At 47.1% G+C, this 12,633-nt stretch overlaps 1 protein-coding gene across 1 annotated transcript; it reads right to left on the bottom strand.

Moving 5' to 3' along the window:
* Nucleotides 1–721: 721 nt before the first annotated feature.
* TMEM101 (transmembrane protein 101) lies at nucleotides 722–9,252 on the bottom strand. Its single transcript, XM_083470272.1, has 4 exons — nucleotides 9,051–9,252; nucleotides 5,642–5,822; nucleotides 3,303–3,449; nucleotides 722–3,183 (listed from the first exon to the last, which is right to left on the bottom strand). The coding sequence occupies exons 1-4, from the start codon at nucleotides 9,200–9,202 to the stop codon at nucleotides 2,875–2,877; spliced, it is 789 nt and encodes a 262-aa protein (XP_083326398.1). The 5' UTR covers nucleotides 9,203–9,252; the 3' UTR covers nucleotides 722–2,874.
* Nucleotides 9,253–12,633: the final 3,381 nt, after the last annotated feature.

The raw sequence follows: 12,633 nt of genomic DNA on the forward strand, positions 1-12,633 counted from the left end.
CTGGCACCTTCATTATACACTTTTAGGCACCAGTGGCAGGCTGTTGGAGATGCCCTGCCAGAAACCCTGGCAAGCTGCTGCCATTCAGTGCAGGTGATACTGAGCTAGAGCGACCAATGAGCTGACTTGATATAAGGCAGCTTCCTAAATGCCTAAGGGACGCGGGTGGCGCTGTGGATTAAACCACAGAGCCTAGGACTTGCCGATCAAAAGGTCGGCGGTTCGAATCCCTGCGACGGGGTGAGCTCCCGTTTCTCGGTCCCTGATCCTGCCAACGTAGCAGTTCGAAAGCATGTCAAAGTGCAAGTAGATAAATAGGTATCGCGCCGGTGGGAAGGTAAACAGCATTTCCGTGCGCTGCTCTGGTTTGCCAGAAGCGGCTTAGTCATTCTGGCCACATGACCCGGAAGCTGTACGCCGGCTCCCTCGGCCAGTAAAGCGAGATGAGCGCCACAACCCCAGAGTCGGCCACGACTGGACCTAAAGGTCAGGGGTCCCTTTACCTTTACCTTAAATACCTAAGATGCTGGCATGACATGACGATGCACAAATGCTGAGTTTTGTACAGCTGCCAGTTTCTGCCTGGGGCGTCAAGCATTGCATAACCGAAACCTCCCCAGTCCACGCAGCCCTGCTAAAACTTGGGTTGTTTGGAAGTTCAAAGACCGGCGAGTGTTTGGAAGCAGCGGAAAGGACAGGCACGGAAAGATAAAAAATGGGAGACTGGAAAAAGTGTTTTATTTTCTTCTTGATCCTCCATAAACACAGTGTGGTTTAGAAAAAGCCAAAAGGAAGACGCAGCCATCAGCAATTATCTGCCGATAAGGGAAAGGGGGAATGCAGTGTATGGTCAACCGTGTTTCAGTGGCCTTTGAGCCTAGAAAAGAGAGCCCAATCAGCTCCAAAGTGCCTTCACAGGAGTGCTTGGGATACGACTGAAATGGAAGAACACACTTTTTAAAAAGCAAACACAGACCAGTGCATCCAAACAGATGGTGTGGCTGGTGTTTCCCAGGAGTGATTGCTGGGCAGCATTTTAAACCCCTGGCAAGCCCCAGCCAAACACAAACATCCCACCCTCCTCAACACACACACCAAATTCCAAGGGGATGTTCAATTCCGACAAGGGTTTTCTTCTTTCCCCTTCATGCACACTCTTCCCTGAAGTCCAATCCCTATTGTAGAAACTGCATGTATGCAGATTAAACTGCAGAAAGCTTGCGCGCTGGGGTCGACAAGGAGAAACCCGATCAGGTACAGGGGGAGATTAAATGTGTGTTCTGGTGGTAGGTCGCCTCCACACACACACCCCAAAAGCAGATTCCTGCCCCTATAACAGCGCAATTCAATGTGTTTCAGCACACGTGCCATTTTAGCTGATTATGCTAGGTTTTAAAGATTTCTGAACATGCTGAGAATCCCCTTCCCCACCCCCTCATTCTTTCCAAAAGAGAAAACAAACTTGGGAATCTGGAGAGACGCCACTACTATGGAGCAATGATTCAGTTCTCTGTGTCGCCTTTGAGTTCGGAAGTAATAAATAAAATGTGCCAAGCATGATCTTGCAGATATAGAAAGAGCTCATGCTTGTACATAGCCAGCTGGGAAATTAAGGTACCCAACTTCCTCATGGTGAGAGAACAATTCTCTGCCTTTCCCAAGTTATGCTGCAGTGGCCCTCCAGATGAAACCCAACTGCCACTGGCCCTGGCAAGTGGGTCCAATGGTCAAGGACGATGGGTGTTGTAGTCCAGCAAAATCTGGAGGGCCTCAGCATCCCCAGGCCTGGAATAAATTATTCCAGAACAAAACCTGCTCAATGCTGGGGGATGGAAGTAGCAGGAGTTTCTGAGCTCTTGAAAGCTGCCTTGGGTCATTAGGCAGCCCACCTAGTCCAATATTGTAAAGTCTGAACTTGCCCCTTCCAGGGGTGAGGGGCAATGAGCTTCAGGCTTCTCTTCCCCAACAACCCAATCCCATCCACCAAACATTTTGAGAGCAGCCTCCAAGACTCCCGAGTTAGGTAAAAGGTAGCGCTGGATTAGCTCTTCTTTTCCCATCGTGCAAGGATGACACCATCCCGTTTAATCAGCTACGCCCTGTGTGCACAAAAGCTGTATCCACTCTGTACTGCGCAAGAATGGCGGCAGGGAGACATTTCTCCGAGTTGCTACGTTCCAAATGGAACAGTTTTGCCTAACTGGTTGTAGGTGGCACTTCATACGTGTCCAGGGAGCTTTGCAAAAGCTTTGGTACAGGCGAAGAGGAAGCCAGCCCATCTAAGAGGGAGTCTGTGGTTCGCATGAACTTCTGAGAACCTTTCAAAATCTCTGACCTGCTTGTTAGAAGGAAATGCATGTTCCACAACAGCCTCCACCACCTGCATACAGAGCAAAGATGAGTCGAATGATCTCTGTGTCTTTGGCTACCCAAACCCCAGGGTTGGGATCCAGAACCGGCGCACCCAAGGTCACAGCGACCTTTGCAAAGTTATCTTTAACCTATTGGCCAGCATGGACGCAAAGATTCACCCCTTCCCTGCTGAAATGAGATGACAGCCCAAAAGCTTCACTGATGCAGCCCTGAGCCCACTAGAGACTCTCACAATTACTACAACATGTGGAGGAGGAAACTGCTAAGGTGTCCTTTTGAAATGAAAATAACAATGTAGGAATGGCTCTGGGTTTTGAAAACCACCACCTGCTCGTTCGTTTAGCTGCCAATAGCAAGGAACGGGTGGTGTGTTTTTTTAAAAGATGCAGTAAAATGATAAAAAAATAAATAATAAAAAAGAGGGAGCGTCTCCATCCCCTGCAATATGTACCCCACGCCCACTTCAAAGCACCGTGCTTCAGTGTCTCAGAGAGTCTAATGTCAGCCATCTGTGGCCAAAATTATGGCGGCCCCAAAGATCCCAACGTTCTGCCCAACCAGCTTCATTTGATTCCAGAATTCGACTCGGCGGGAATCGTGCCAGTAACCCAAGTTGCCGTCGATGAAGAGGATGACCAGAGGGAGGATGACCGACAAGATCTGAGCGGCTGCGGTGATGTAGTAGCCAGACAGGAAGGACAAGGCCAGCACCCCGTAGAGGACAAAGAGGAGCTGTAAGGCAATTTCTCCACCTGGGACGCCACTGAGATAGGCGAGGCGATCTTCCTTGCTGTGCTGGAGAGAGTAGGCCTGGAAGAGGAAAGGGAGGCAAGCAGAGAAAGTGAGGGTGATGGGAGTTGTGGTCCAGCAACATCTAGGGTTCCAAACATTTGGGATTTGACCATTCTGGGATTTGACAGCATACGTACCACGCAGATGAGGTAGATGCCGATGAAAACCTGCCCCGTGGACTGCAGGGACCTGTTTCGCGGTTTCTGCCGGTAGATCTCGCCGGCCCCGCTTGCCAAGACCAAGAGACCACCAATGATGGCTATTGTTCGTGAATACATCCTCACCTGCGCCAAAAGACAAGGCAGGCAAGTTAACGGAAAGCAAACCAAACACCTTGAATCCACAATAACCAAAGATACGCTGGTTTACTGTATCATATGAGCTGCAAACATTTGCACCCAAATTCCCAAGCATCCACACTGCTATTTTTGCAAGAAGAGAGAATTCTTCTACTCTGGTCTAGCACAGACTATTTTTGGAAGATTACAGTTAAATGCCTTGTTCAGACCTACAAATCCCAGCTTAATAAACATGAAGAATCCTTGCATATGTGCATTCCAGCCTTACGCAGCCCCCAACACCGCTGAGACTAATCCAGGAAGTCTTCCATTAGTTTTCTGATACATCCACAAACCACAAAACTATGGTTGCCGGGTTCAGAATGAACCATGATCTTAAACAATGGTTTGTACATTAACGGGAAATGTGGGTTAATGGAAGACTTCCTGGGTTGATCTTGAAGGGAAAGGTGAGGACAAAGCAGACAGGCACAAGGTTTGTGAACATGTTGGTGTATTAAGCCAAGATCTGTACTTCTGAAGTGATCCAGGGTCTGATACCAGAAGGGCTAGACAGAAAGCAGAAACGGGGTGAAAATTAAAGGTGTCATTGACCAATTTGCTATCTCACTTAGATTCACAACCAACGCCTAATCCACACAGGCTCAGAGCAGATACCCTGTAGAGTAACACCAGCATAAAAAATTAATTCTGTACTTACTCTAAAAGCACTTTAGAAGACAACCATTCTTTATCCCTCAGCGCTTATGGGCACAAACTAAAGCATCTCACATTGCTCACCTCTGGCAGATCCTCAGTCTCAGACAAACCTGAAGATCTGTTCAGAGGAAAGCTCAGTGCCACAGCCTTAGGCCGGGAGGCAACTATCAGCCTGCAAGCCAAATCCAGTCAACAGAGAAACCATCTATCCGCCGACTGCTCTGATGTCCTTCAGGAAGCAAAGAGGAGCCCTCTGGACACATCTAATCTCACCACTGTCCCTTATTGCAAAGAAAGCTTTAAGCATTTTTTTTTTTTTTGGGGGGGGGTTAAGGCTGGAAAGGGAGGTGACCAAAGAGCAACATGAGTGTAGAAAGCAAGCAGTGGGGATCACTTTTGCCCCAAAGATTTAAGAGTTGGGGATTTTTAAAAAGTGGGCAGTTGATATAAATGCATAAACAATATCTGGGATTCATGCAGGATAGCTTCAATAGCATATAAAGGATGATACACATGTAGGGCAGGTACATATACAGACAAACTACAGTCAAACCTCAGTTCTCGAACAGCTCCGTTTTCGAACAGTTCGGCTCCCGAACACCAAAAACTCGGAAGGAAATGCTCCAGTTTTTGAACGTTTTTTGGAACCCGAACATCCGACACGACTTCCACTTGAGTCCAAGCAGCTCTTGCAACCAATCAGAAGCCATGCCTCGGTTGTCAAACGTTTTGGAAGTTGAATGATCTTCCAGAATGGATTACGTTCGACAACTGAGGTTTAGCTGTATGCCTCTGACCACTTGACGCTCAGGGCAAACACCAGGGTTTAGTTCCCTTTATCATAAGCTATTGGAGACGACGCTCTAAGCCAGCCTTTCTCAACCTGTGGGTCCCCAGATGTTGTTGAACTACAACTCCCATCACCCGTAGCTAGCAAGGCCAGAGCTCAGGGATGATGGGAGTTGCAGTCCAACAACATCTGGGGACCCACAGGTTGAGAACCGCTGCCTAAGCAATCAGAGACTGCACCTGCATGCCCGTTTTTTTGCCACCCTCTTCTGGTTCTGGGAGACCAGAGAGGAAGAGAGCTTGTCACAGCAAGAGGGGGAGACACTTGGGACTCTTCACTAGCCTGACTCATCTCTGCCTCTTGGCCTCCCTCATCCCACTCTTCTGTTTCAGCTTCTGCCTCCGATTCTGGACTTCTCTCTGCCACAGATTCTTCCCGCTCACTAAACCCTGTTACCTCTTCAAGCTTCTGACACCTCCTCCTCCCAGTCTTCTCCCTCTTCATTGTCCCACCACTACCCCCCAGGCTCTGAGCCTTCTTCCCTTGGTGCTTCCCAAGCTGGGGACTGAACCCGAGGACGTTTTGTAAGCAGAGCAAGCGCTCTTCTACTCAGCTGCAATCTAGTACAGTCCAACTGCAGCTTTTGAGAAGACAATGAGCCAAAGACTCTCTCTCTCCTCTATCTCACCTTCAGCCAGTCTCCATAGTGTGCATAGCCTCCAATGTACGCCGCATATGTGCTGATAGCCAACTGAAGGGCAGCCCCCAGGGCAAACCACCTGCGCTTCACCCCAAAGGACATGAAGCTAGCACACAGCACCGCCATGCCCATGTCGAAGTAGAGAAATGGAACAGGGATGTCTGGTTTTCTGGGCAAGGAAATAAAATGTAGAACATTAGTCATCAAAGGCACCCAGAAGAAACAAATACAACACAAGGAGAAAGTTACGCCAAAGAATAAACGGACATAAATCTGACATCAAGAATCACAAAACAGAGAAACCAGTAGGAGAACACTTCAATCTCCCAGGACATTCTATACAAGATCTCAAAGTAGCTGTTTTACTACAAAGGAATTTCAGAAATAGACTGGAAAGAGAAGCTGCTGAATTGCAACTCATTACCAAACTTAAAACCATGGAGAGACCTGGTCTGAACAGAGACATTGGATTCTTATCTCATTATACATGACTAGCCATTTCTCACCTTCTCACCCCTTGCCTTTTCCTGTAAGACCTATTACAGTCGTTAAGAGTCGTCAACAGGCTCATCTCAGCTATCTGCCAATCTCCCATTCCCACCACCCTTCTGAATAATACCCCTCCCCACCTTCTCACTATATAGAAGGATCTGGCAACTTCTGTTTCAGTGTATCTGAAGAAGTGTGCATGCACACGAAAGCTCATACCAAGAACTAACTTAGTTGGTCTTTAAGGTGCTACTGGAAGGAATTTTTTTATTTTGACAAGGAGAAAGGAAAGAGAAAAATAGGGCTATGGGTGTTTTTTTTAAAGAACTAAATCCCCAAGGAGGAATCATTCCACCCCGAAACAGACCCAGCTATGGAAAGTTTTTTCGTGATGTACGAACTGTTGCAAAGCTATGCAGATTTAATTAGCGTCGCTAAATGCAACATTTTGAAACCATGGGGAATTCAATTTCAAGCACAGACTGTTATAAGTGCTATGGAACTCATTGCCACGATATGTTATTTTGAAAGTCTGGACTTGTGTGTGTGTGTGTGTGTTTTAGTAAGTCAGTATACTAGCAGCAGTTCTAGGTTTCTACCCCAAATATAGGTAAAGATAAAGGGACCCCTGACCATTAGGTCCAGTCGTGATCGACTCTGGGGTTGTGGTGCTCATCTTGCTTTATTGGCCAAGGGAGCCGGCGTACAGCTTCCGGGTCATGTGGCCAGCAGGACTAAGCCGCTTCTGGCGAACCAGAGCAGCGCACGGAAATGGCATTTAACTTCCCGCCGGAAGGGTACCTATTTATCTACTTGCACTTTGACGTGCTTTCAAACTGCTAGGTTGGCAGGAGCAGGGACCGAGCAACAGGAGCTCACCCCATCGGAGGGATTCAAACCACCGACCTTCTGATCGGCAGGTCCTAGGCTCTGTGGTTTAACCCACAGCACCACCCCAAATATAGTTAGCCATATAAACATCCATGTTCTTTTACTTCCTTTTCCCAGAGTTTTCCACCATCTCTCTTCCCATCTGCAGGCATGACAAGAAACGCATGCATGTGCCAATACACTTGGGAAGCTATGTTCAGGTATCCTTCCTGCAGGCTTGTAAACAGCCACTGGCATGGTCGCCTGTGGCAACTATGACTCATCTCCAGGCAACCTGCAATCTCTGAAGCTTTCAGTCCTAGCTTCCAGAGCAGGAGAAAACAAGCTAGCTCTGTCCTCCATGTGACAGCCCTTTAGATAATAATAATAATAATAATAATAATAATAATAATAATAATAATAATAATTTATTATTTATACCCCGCCCATCTGGCTGGGCTTCCCCAGCCACTCTGGGCGGCTTCCAAAAGAATATTAAAATACTATAATACATCAAACATTAAAAGCTTCCCGAAACAGGGCTGCCTTCAGATGTCTTCTAAAAGCCTGGTAGTTGTTGTTCTCTTTGACATCTGGTGGGAGGGTGTTCCACAGGGAAGGCGCCACTACCGAGAAGGCCCTCTGCCTGGTTCCCTGTAACTTGGCTTCTTGCAGTGAGGGAACTGCCAGAAGGCCCTCGGTGCTGGACCTCAGTGTCCGGGTAGAACGATGGGGGTGGAGACGCTCCTTCAGATATTTGAAGATGGCTATCAAATCTCCTCTATCTCTTTATTGGACATACTCAGCTCCCTCAAGCGTTCCTGATAAGTCTTGCTTTCCAGACCCTGTATCAGCTTGTCAACACCCTTCTTAAATTGCCCAGAACTGGGCACAAGTATTCTAAGTGTGGTCCAACCAAGGCAGAATAGATGCTTCGATGGAGATTCCTGCATTGCAAGGGGTTAGTTAAATGAAAGGACCCCTGGGAGTAACTATATAACCTTTAGCCCTGCATACAGAAGCTTCTTAATCTTTAATGGTTTATTATGTTATTACGTTATCATAACGACCCACAATGGCTCTCTTAACGGCCCTGGCTTGGCCAGGCTACCCAGGAATTCCTTTGCAGCTTATATTCTCCTTTCCTATCACAAATAGCCCAAAACTCTGGCATTTGTTAATTTTGGTGTTTAGTAAGACACACACACTTCTATAACATTATGCTGGAAGCCACACAGATGGGCAGGGTATTACTACTACTACTAATAGCAATAATAAAATAATAATATTTATTGAATTTATATACAGTCATACCTCGGGTTACAGACGCTTCAGGTTGCCTTTTTTCGGGTTATGGACGCGTTGAAACCCGGAAGTACTGGAACGGGTTACTTCCGGGTTTCAGCAGTCGCACATGTGCAGAAGTGCTAAATTGCACTTTGTGCATATGCAGAAGCGCCGAATTGGAACGCGCCCACGCACAGACGCGGCGCTGCAAGTTGCGAACGCTGAGGGGTGCGAACGTGCCTCCTGCACGGATCACGTTCGCAACCTGAGCGTCCACTGTATCACCCTATACCGGGAGGTCTCAGGACAGTTCACAGAATAAGGGTGGTTCAAATAATAATAATAATAATAATAATAATAATAATAATAATAATAATAATATTTGTTGAATTTATATACCGTCCTATACCAGGAGGTCGCAGGACAGTTATAATAATAATAATAATAATAATAATAATAATAATAATAATTATAATAATAATAATAATAATAATAATAATTCCAACTTTACATTTCTATGGTTCTTCCCCCACCTAACCCCTCTCTGTGAAGACCCTGGAGGGCTCCCCACCCTTCTCCTTTCCCCACCCCACAAACCCCCTAAGCTCACGACCTCCTAAAAGCAAATACTGGATTCCTTCCCCGACCCCACAACCCGCCGGGGAGTCAAGGCGCAGAAGGCCCTCTGCACATGCTCAGAAGCGCCCTCGACGCCGCCACCGCCACCGCTTTCCCGGCCGCGCGGGCTCACCGGCGGGCGTCGGCGCGCTCGGCGTTGAGGAGGAGGCCGCTGAGGCAGTGCCAGAACGGGAAGCGCGTGAGCAGCACCGAGCCCACCCGCATCAGCAGCCGCAGCGCCCCGCGCCGCCGACGGTGCCCGGAACCCCCGCTGCCCGCCGCCATCTTGCTGCAGGGCGGAAGTACGGGAAACGCGGGCGGGCTTCCCTGCCCGACGTTGCGGTCCGTCGAGGCTTCGCTCCCGCCGAGGCCCGTTTCCCAAAGTCTTCCGGCCTGGAACTGACACAGGGGACAGAAGGTTCCTGGCTTTTCCTCCTCGCACCTGGGCAGCGCTACAGCCAGGGCCGGATTTAGGTCTGATGAGGCCCTAGGCTGCTGAAGGTAATGGGGCCCTTTATATGACCAGCTGTCCTTTGTCAACAACAAATTGCCGCTGTTTTTTGTGTTGAACATATGCTGTATGGTAATTTATGGACCTAATAGGCAACCAGTCCATTCAGAATGTAGGCACCCTATATATAGAAATGAGCAAACCAGTGATATTTTAGGGAGCAGGCGAGGCCCATGACTTACATCATTGGAGCCTACACAACACAAAACACTGTTGCTGTATGTAGGTTTTATTTTATTTGTTTTTTATCATATATTTTGGAAATGTACATCCAGGTTTTTTTCCTTTAAATTTTTTTGGGGCCCCCCAGAGAGAGGGAGGCCCTAAGCTATAGCTTGTTTAGCTGCTGCACATGGTAGCCCCGGCTTCTTGTCACAGCGGGAAGCAACAAAAGCGTTCCCTTCCCACCCCAAAAAAAGTTTCAGGTTGCCGCCTGTTTATTCCAACACCCAGGACAGGCAGAAATTCATCAGGTGAAGCATCCATAAGCAGCCGGTCAATTGCACACCAGCTGAATTTGCACCAGTCGTGCAGCTGTAAAGTTATTTGTGCATTTATTCCCCCCCCCCTTTCATTCCCTTACATTTAAATCCCATCTTTATTTGTTTATTTATTTGTTTGTTGAATTTATATACCACCCTATAGCCGAAGGTATCAGGGCGGTTCACAAAAAAGATCACGATCACAATATATAAAATCAAAATAAAAACAATAAACCAATACAGTGGTACCTCAGGTTAAGTACGGTACTTAATTCGTTCCAGATGTCTGTACTTAACCTGAAACTGTTCTTAACCTGAAGCACCACTTTAGCTAATGGGGCCTCCTGCTGCTGCCGCGCCGCCAGAGCACGATTTCTGTTCTCATCCTGAAGCAAAGTTCTTAACCTGAGGTACTATTTCTGGGTTAGCGGAGTCTGTAACCTGAAGCATATGTAACCTGAAGCGTATGTAACCTGAGGTACCACTGTAATACGCCGCCGCCCCCCAAAAGCCACATTTTAAAAAGGGTATAGGATGTTGATATTTCTTCCATTATGGAACCCAAATCACCATAGATGTGGTTTCCAGGGTCATCCATCTAAGCACTGACTAGACCCAGGTGGTCTAAAAACTCTCAGTGGTTTTTGCTTGCTTGCATTGGGGGGGGGGGGGCAGGTGGAATTTTAGCACATACCAGAAATTTATGTTTGTGCATTTGGAGTGGCTTCAAGGGCTCAAAGTCACCCAAAAGCAACAAAGCCACTAAAAATAATAATCATCAGACTTTTGTGGTTTGGAAAGGGATGGGAAAATGTGTTGGAAGTGTGTGGGATGAGCAACTGGCTAACCAAAAGACAAATAAACACCCCGGATCAGGAGGAATGCTCATTATTGTGTAACTTATCCACAAATAAAAAGGAATGCTCAATAAAGACCAGACATAGTCTAACCTCTGTGTAAGTTTAGTGTAAGCAATTCATCAATAAACTTGCTTACCTTCAGCAAAGTGGTAGCCTCATATACACATTTTTGCCATACGTCAGCAAAATTCCTGACACGTCCTGGTTTTCGGATGTAAAAATGACATCAGGGGGGAACTTTGTCAAATCAGCAAAATGTCAGGGGAAACCCAAGTGTATGGCATTGTGATGGAAAAAGCAGCAGAAACAGATCCAAAAATTTAAAATCACTATTGGGGGGGGAGGTATCTCCCCCCCCCCATCAACCATTTAGGCAACCCAACATATAGATTCAGATTATACCCTGAGATCCCCAGGTGCTTGGAGGCATAAACAGCTCTCTGCTTTCATCTAATACAGGAACTTTGGGTCATCCAGTATCATTGATGGGGAAGATTAAGCAGAGACTGGGGGAACATGGAATAAATGTATCTCACACACACAAGATGTGCCGAGGATGAGTCACTTGGAGGGGCAGAAAGGGGATAGTGCAAATTCATGGAGACGAGGAGGAGGAGGATATCTATGGCAATTATCAACAGCTGTATAGAGCCTCCAGGTTCAGAGGCAGTCTACCACTGAATTCCTCCAGCGAGAAGACAAGCAACAGGAGGGGGCTGTGGGCTTTTATGGAGACATCTGGTTGGCCAAATGGGCCTTTGCTATGATTTCCGTGCAAGGGGGCTTACGTTTTGTTTTACCAAAATTCTCCCTAAAAGAAAAGGAAACAGGGTCTGTGTACATACAGCAACAGTGTTTTGTGTTACATAGGCTCCTATGATGTAAGTAATGGGCCCCACCTGCTAGCCTGCTCCCTAAAATATCACTGGTTTGCTCATTTCTATATATAGGGTGCCTACATTCTGCATGTGTAAATGGCTTTAGAAACCTATTAGGGTCCATAAATTACTATATAGCATATATTCTACACAAGAAACAGCGACAATTTGTTGTTGACAAAGGACAGCTGGACATATAAAGGGTCCCATTACCTTCAGTAGCTTAGGGCCTCATCAAACCTAAATCTGGCCCTGATGGAGAGGGAGGAGACCCCCTAGGAAGCATCAAGGTGAGCAGGAAAATTTTGGACAGCAGAGGGGTCTTGCCTGCAGCCCTAAGTCCAATAGCACTTTAAAAGCTTGCAAATATATTATTGCACAAGTTTTTTTGTGGATTACCAAGAATGAGGCATCTGGTGAAGCAAACTCCGCTCACACCGTAATTTGTCAAGTCCTTGGGGTGCTAGTATTGTCCTTTTCATTGTTTTACTTAAAAAGGCACTAGGGTCTCCTTGTAAGGAGAAGACAACTATTGGACACTTTGCAAACTTCCGTTACAAAAAACACAGGATGCTGCAGAGGAGAGCTTTTGTGTGTAAAACCCGTATGTAATATAAAAGGTAAAGGGACCTCTGAATGTTAGGTCCAGCCGTGACCGACTCTGGGTTTGTGGCGCTCATCTCGCTTTACTGGCCGAGGGAGCTGGTGTACAGCTTCCGGGTCTTGTGGCCAGCATGACTAAGCTGCTTCTGGCGAACCAGAGCAGCGCATGGAAATGCCATTTACCTTCCTGCCGGAGCGGTACCTATTTATCTACTTGCACTTTGAGGTGCTTTCGAACTGCTAGGCTGGCAGGAGCTAGGACCAAGAAATGGGAGCTCACCCCGTCACGGGGATTCGAACCACCGACCTTCTGATCAGCAAGTCCTAGGCTCTGTGGTTTAACCCACAGCGCCACCCGTATCCCTGTATGTAATATAGGGGC

The sequence above is a fragment of the Podarcis liolepis genome (genome assembly GCF_965112155.1).
Source record: "Podarcis liolepis genome assembly, chromosome: 13".
Classification (NCBI taxonomy): Eukaryota; Metazoa; Chordata; class Lepidosauria; order Squamata; family Lacertidae; genus Podarcis; species Podarcis liolepis.

Coding starts and splice junctions, on each gene's coding strand:
- TMEM101 (XM_083470272.1), bottom strand. CDS start 9,202: ATGGCGGCGGGCAGCGGGGGTTCCGGGCACCGTCGGCGGCGCGGGGCG. Junction 3,450..5,641: donor ACTATGGAGACTGGCTGAAG/GTGAGATAGAGG, acceptor CTTTTGGCGCAG/GTGAGGATGTATTCACGAAC. Junction 3,184..3,302: donor GCATCTACCTCATCTGCGTG/GTACGTATGCTG, acceptor TTCCTCTTCCAG/GCCTACTCTCTCCAGCACAG.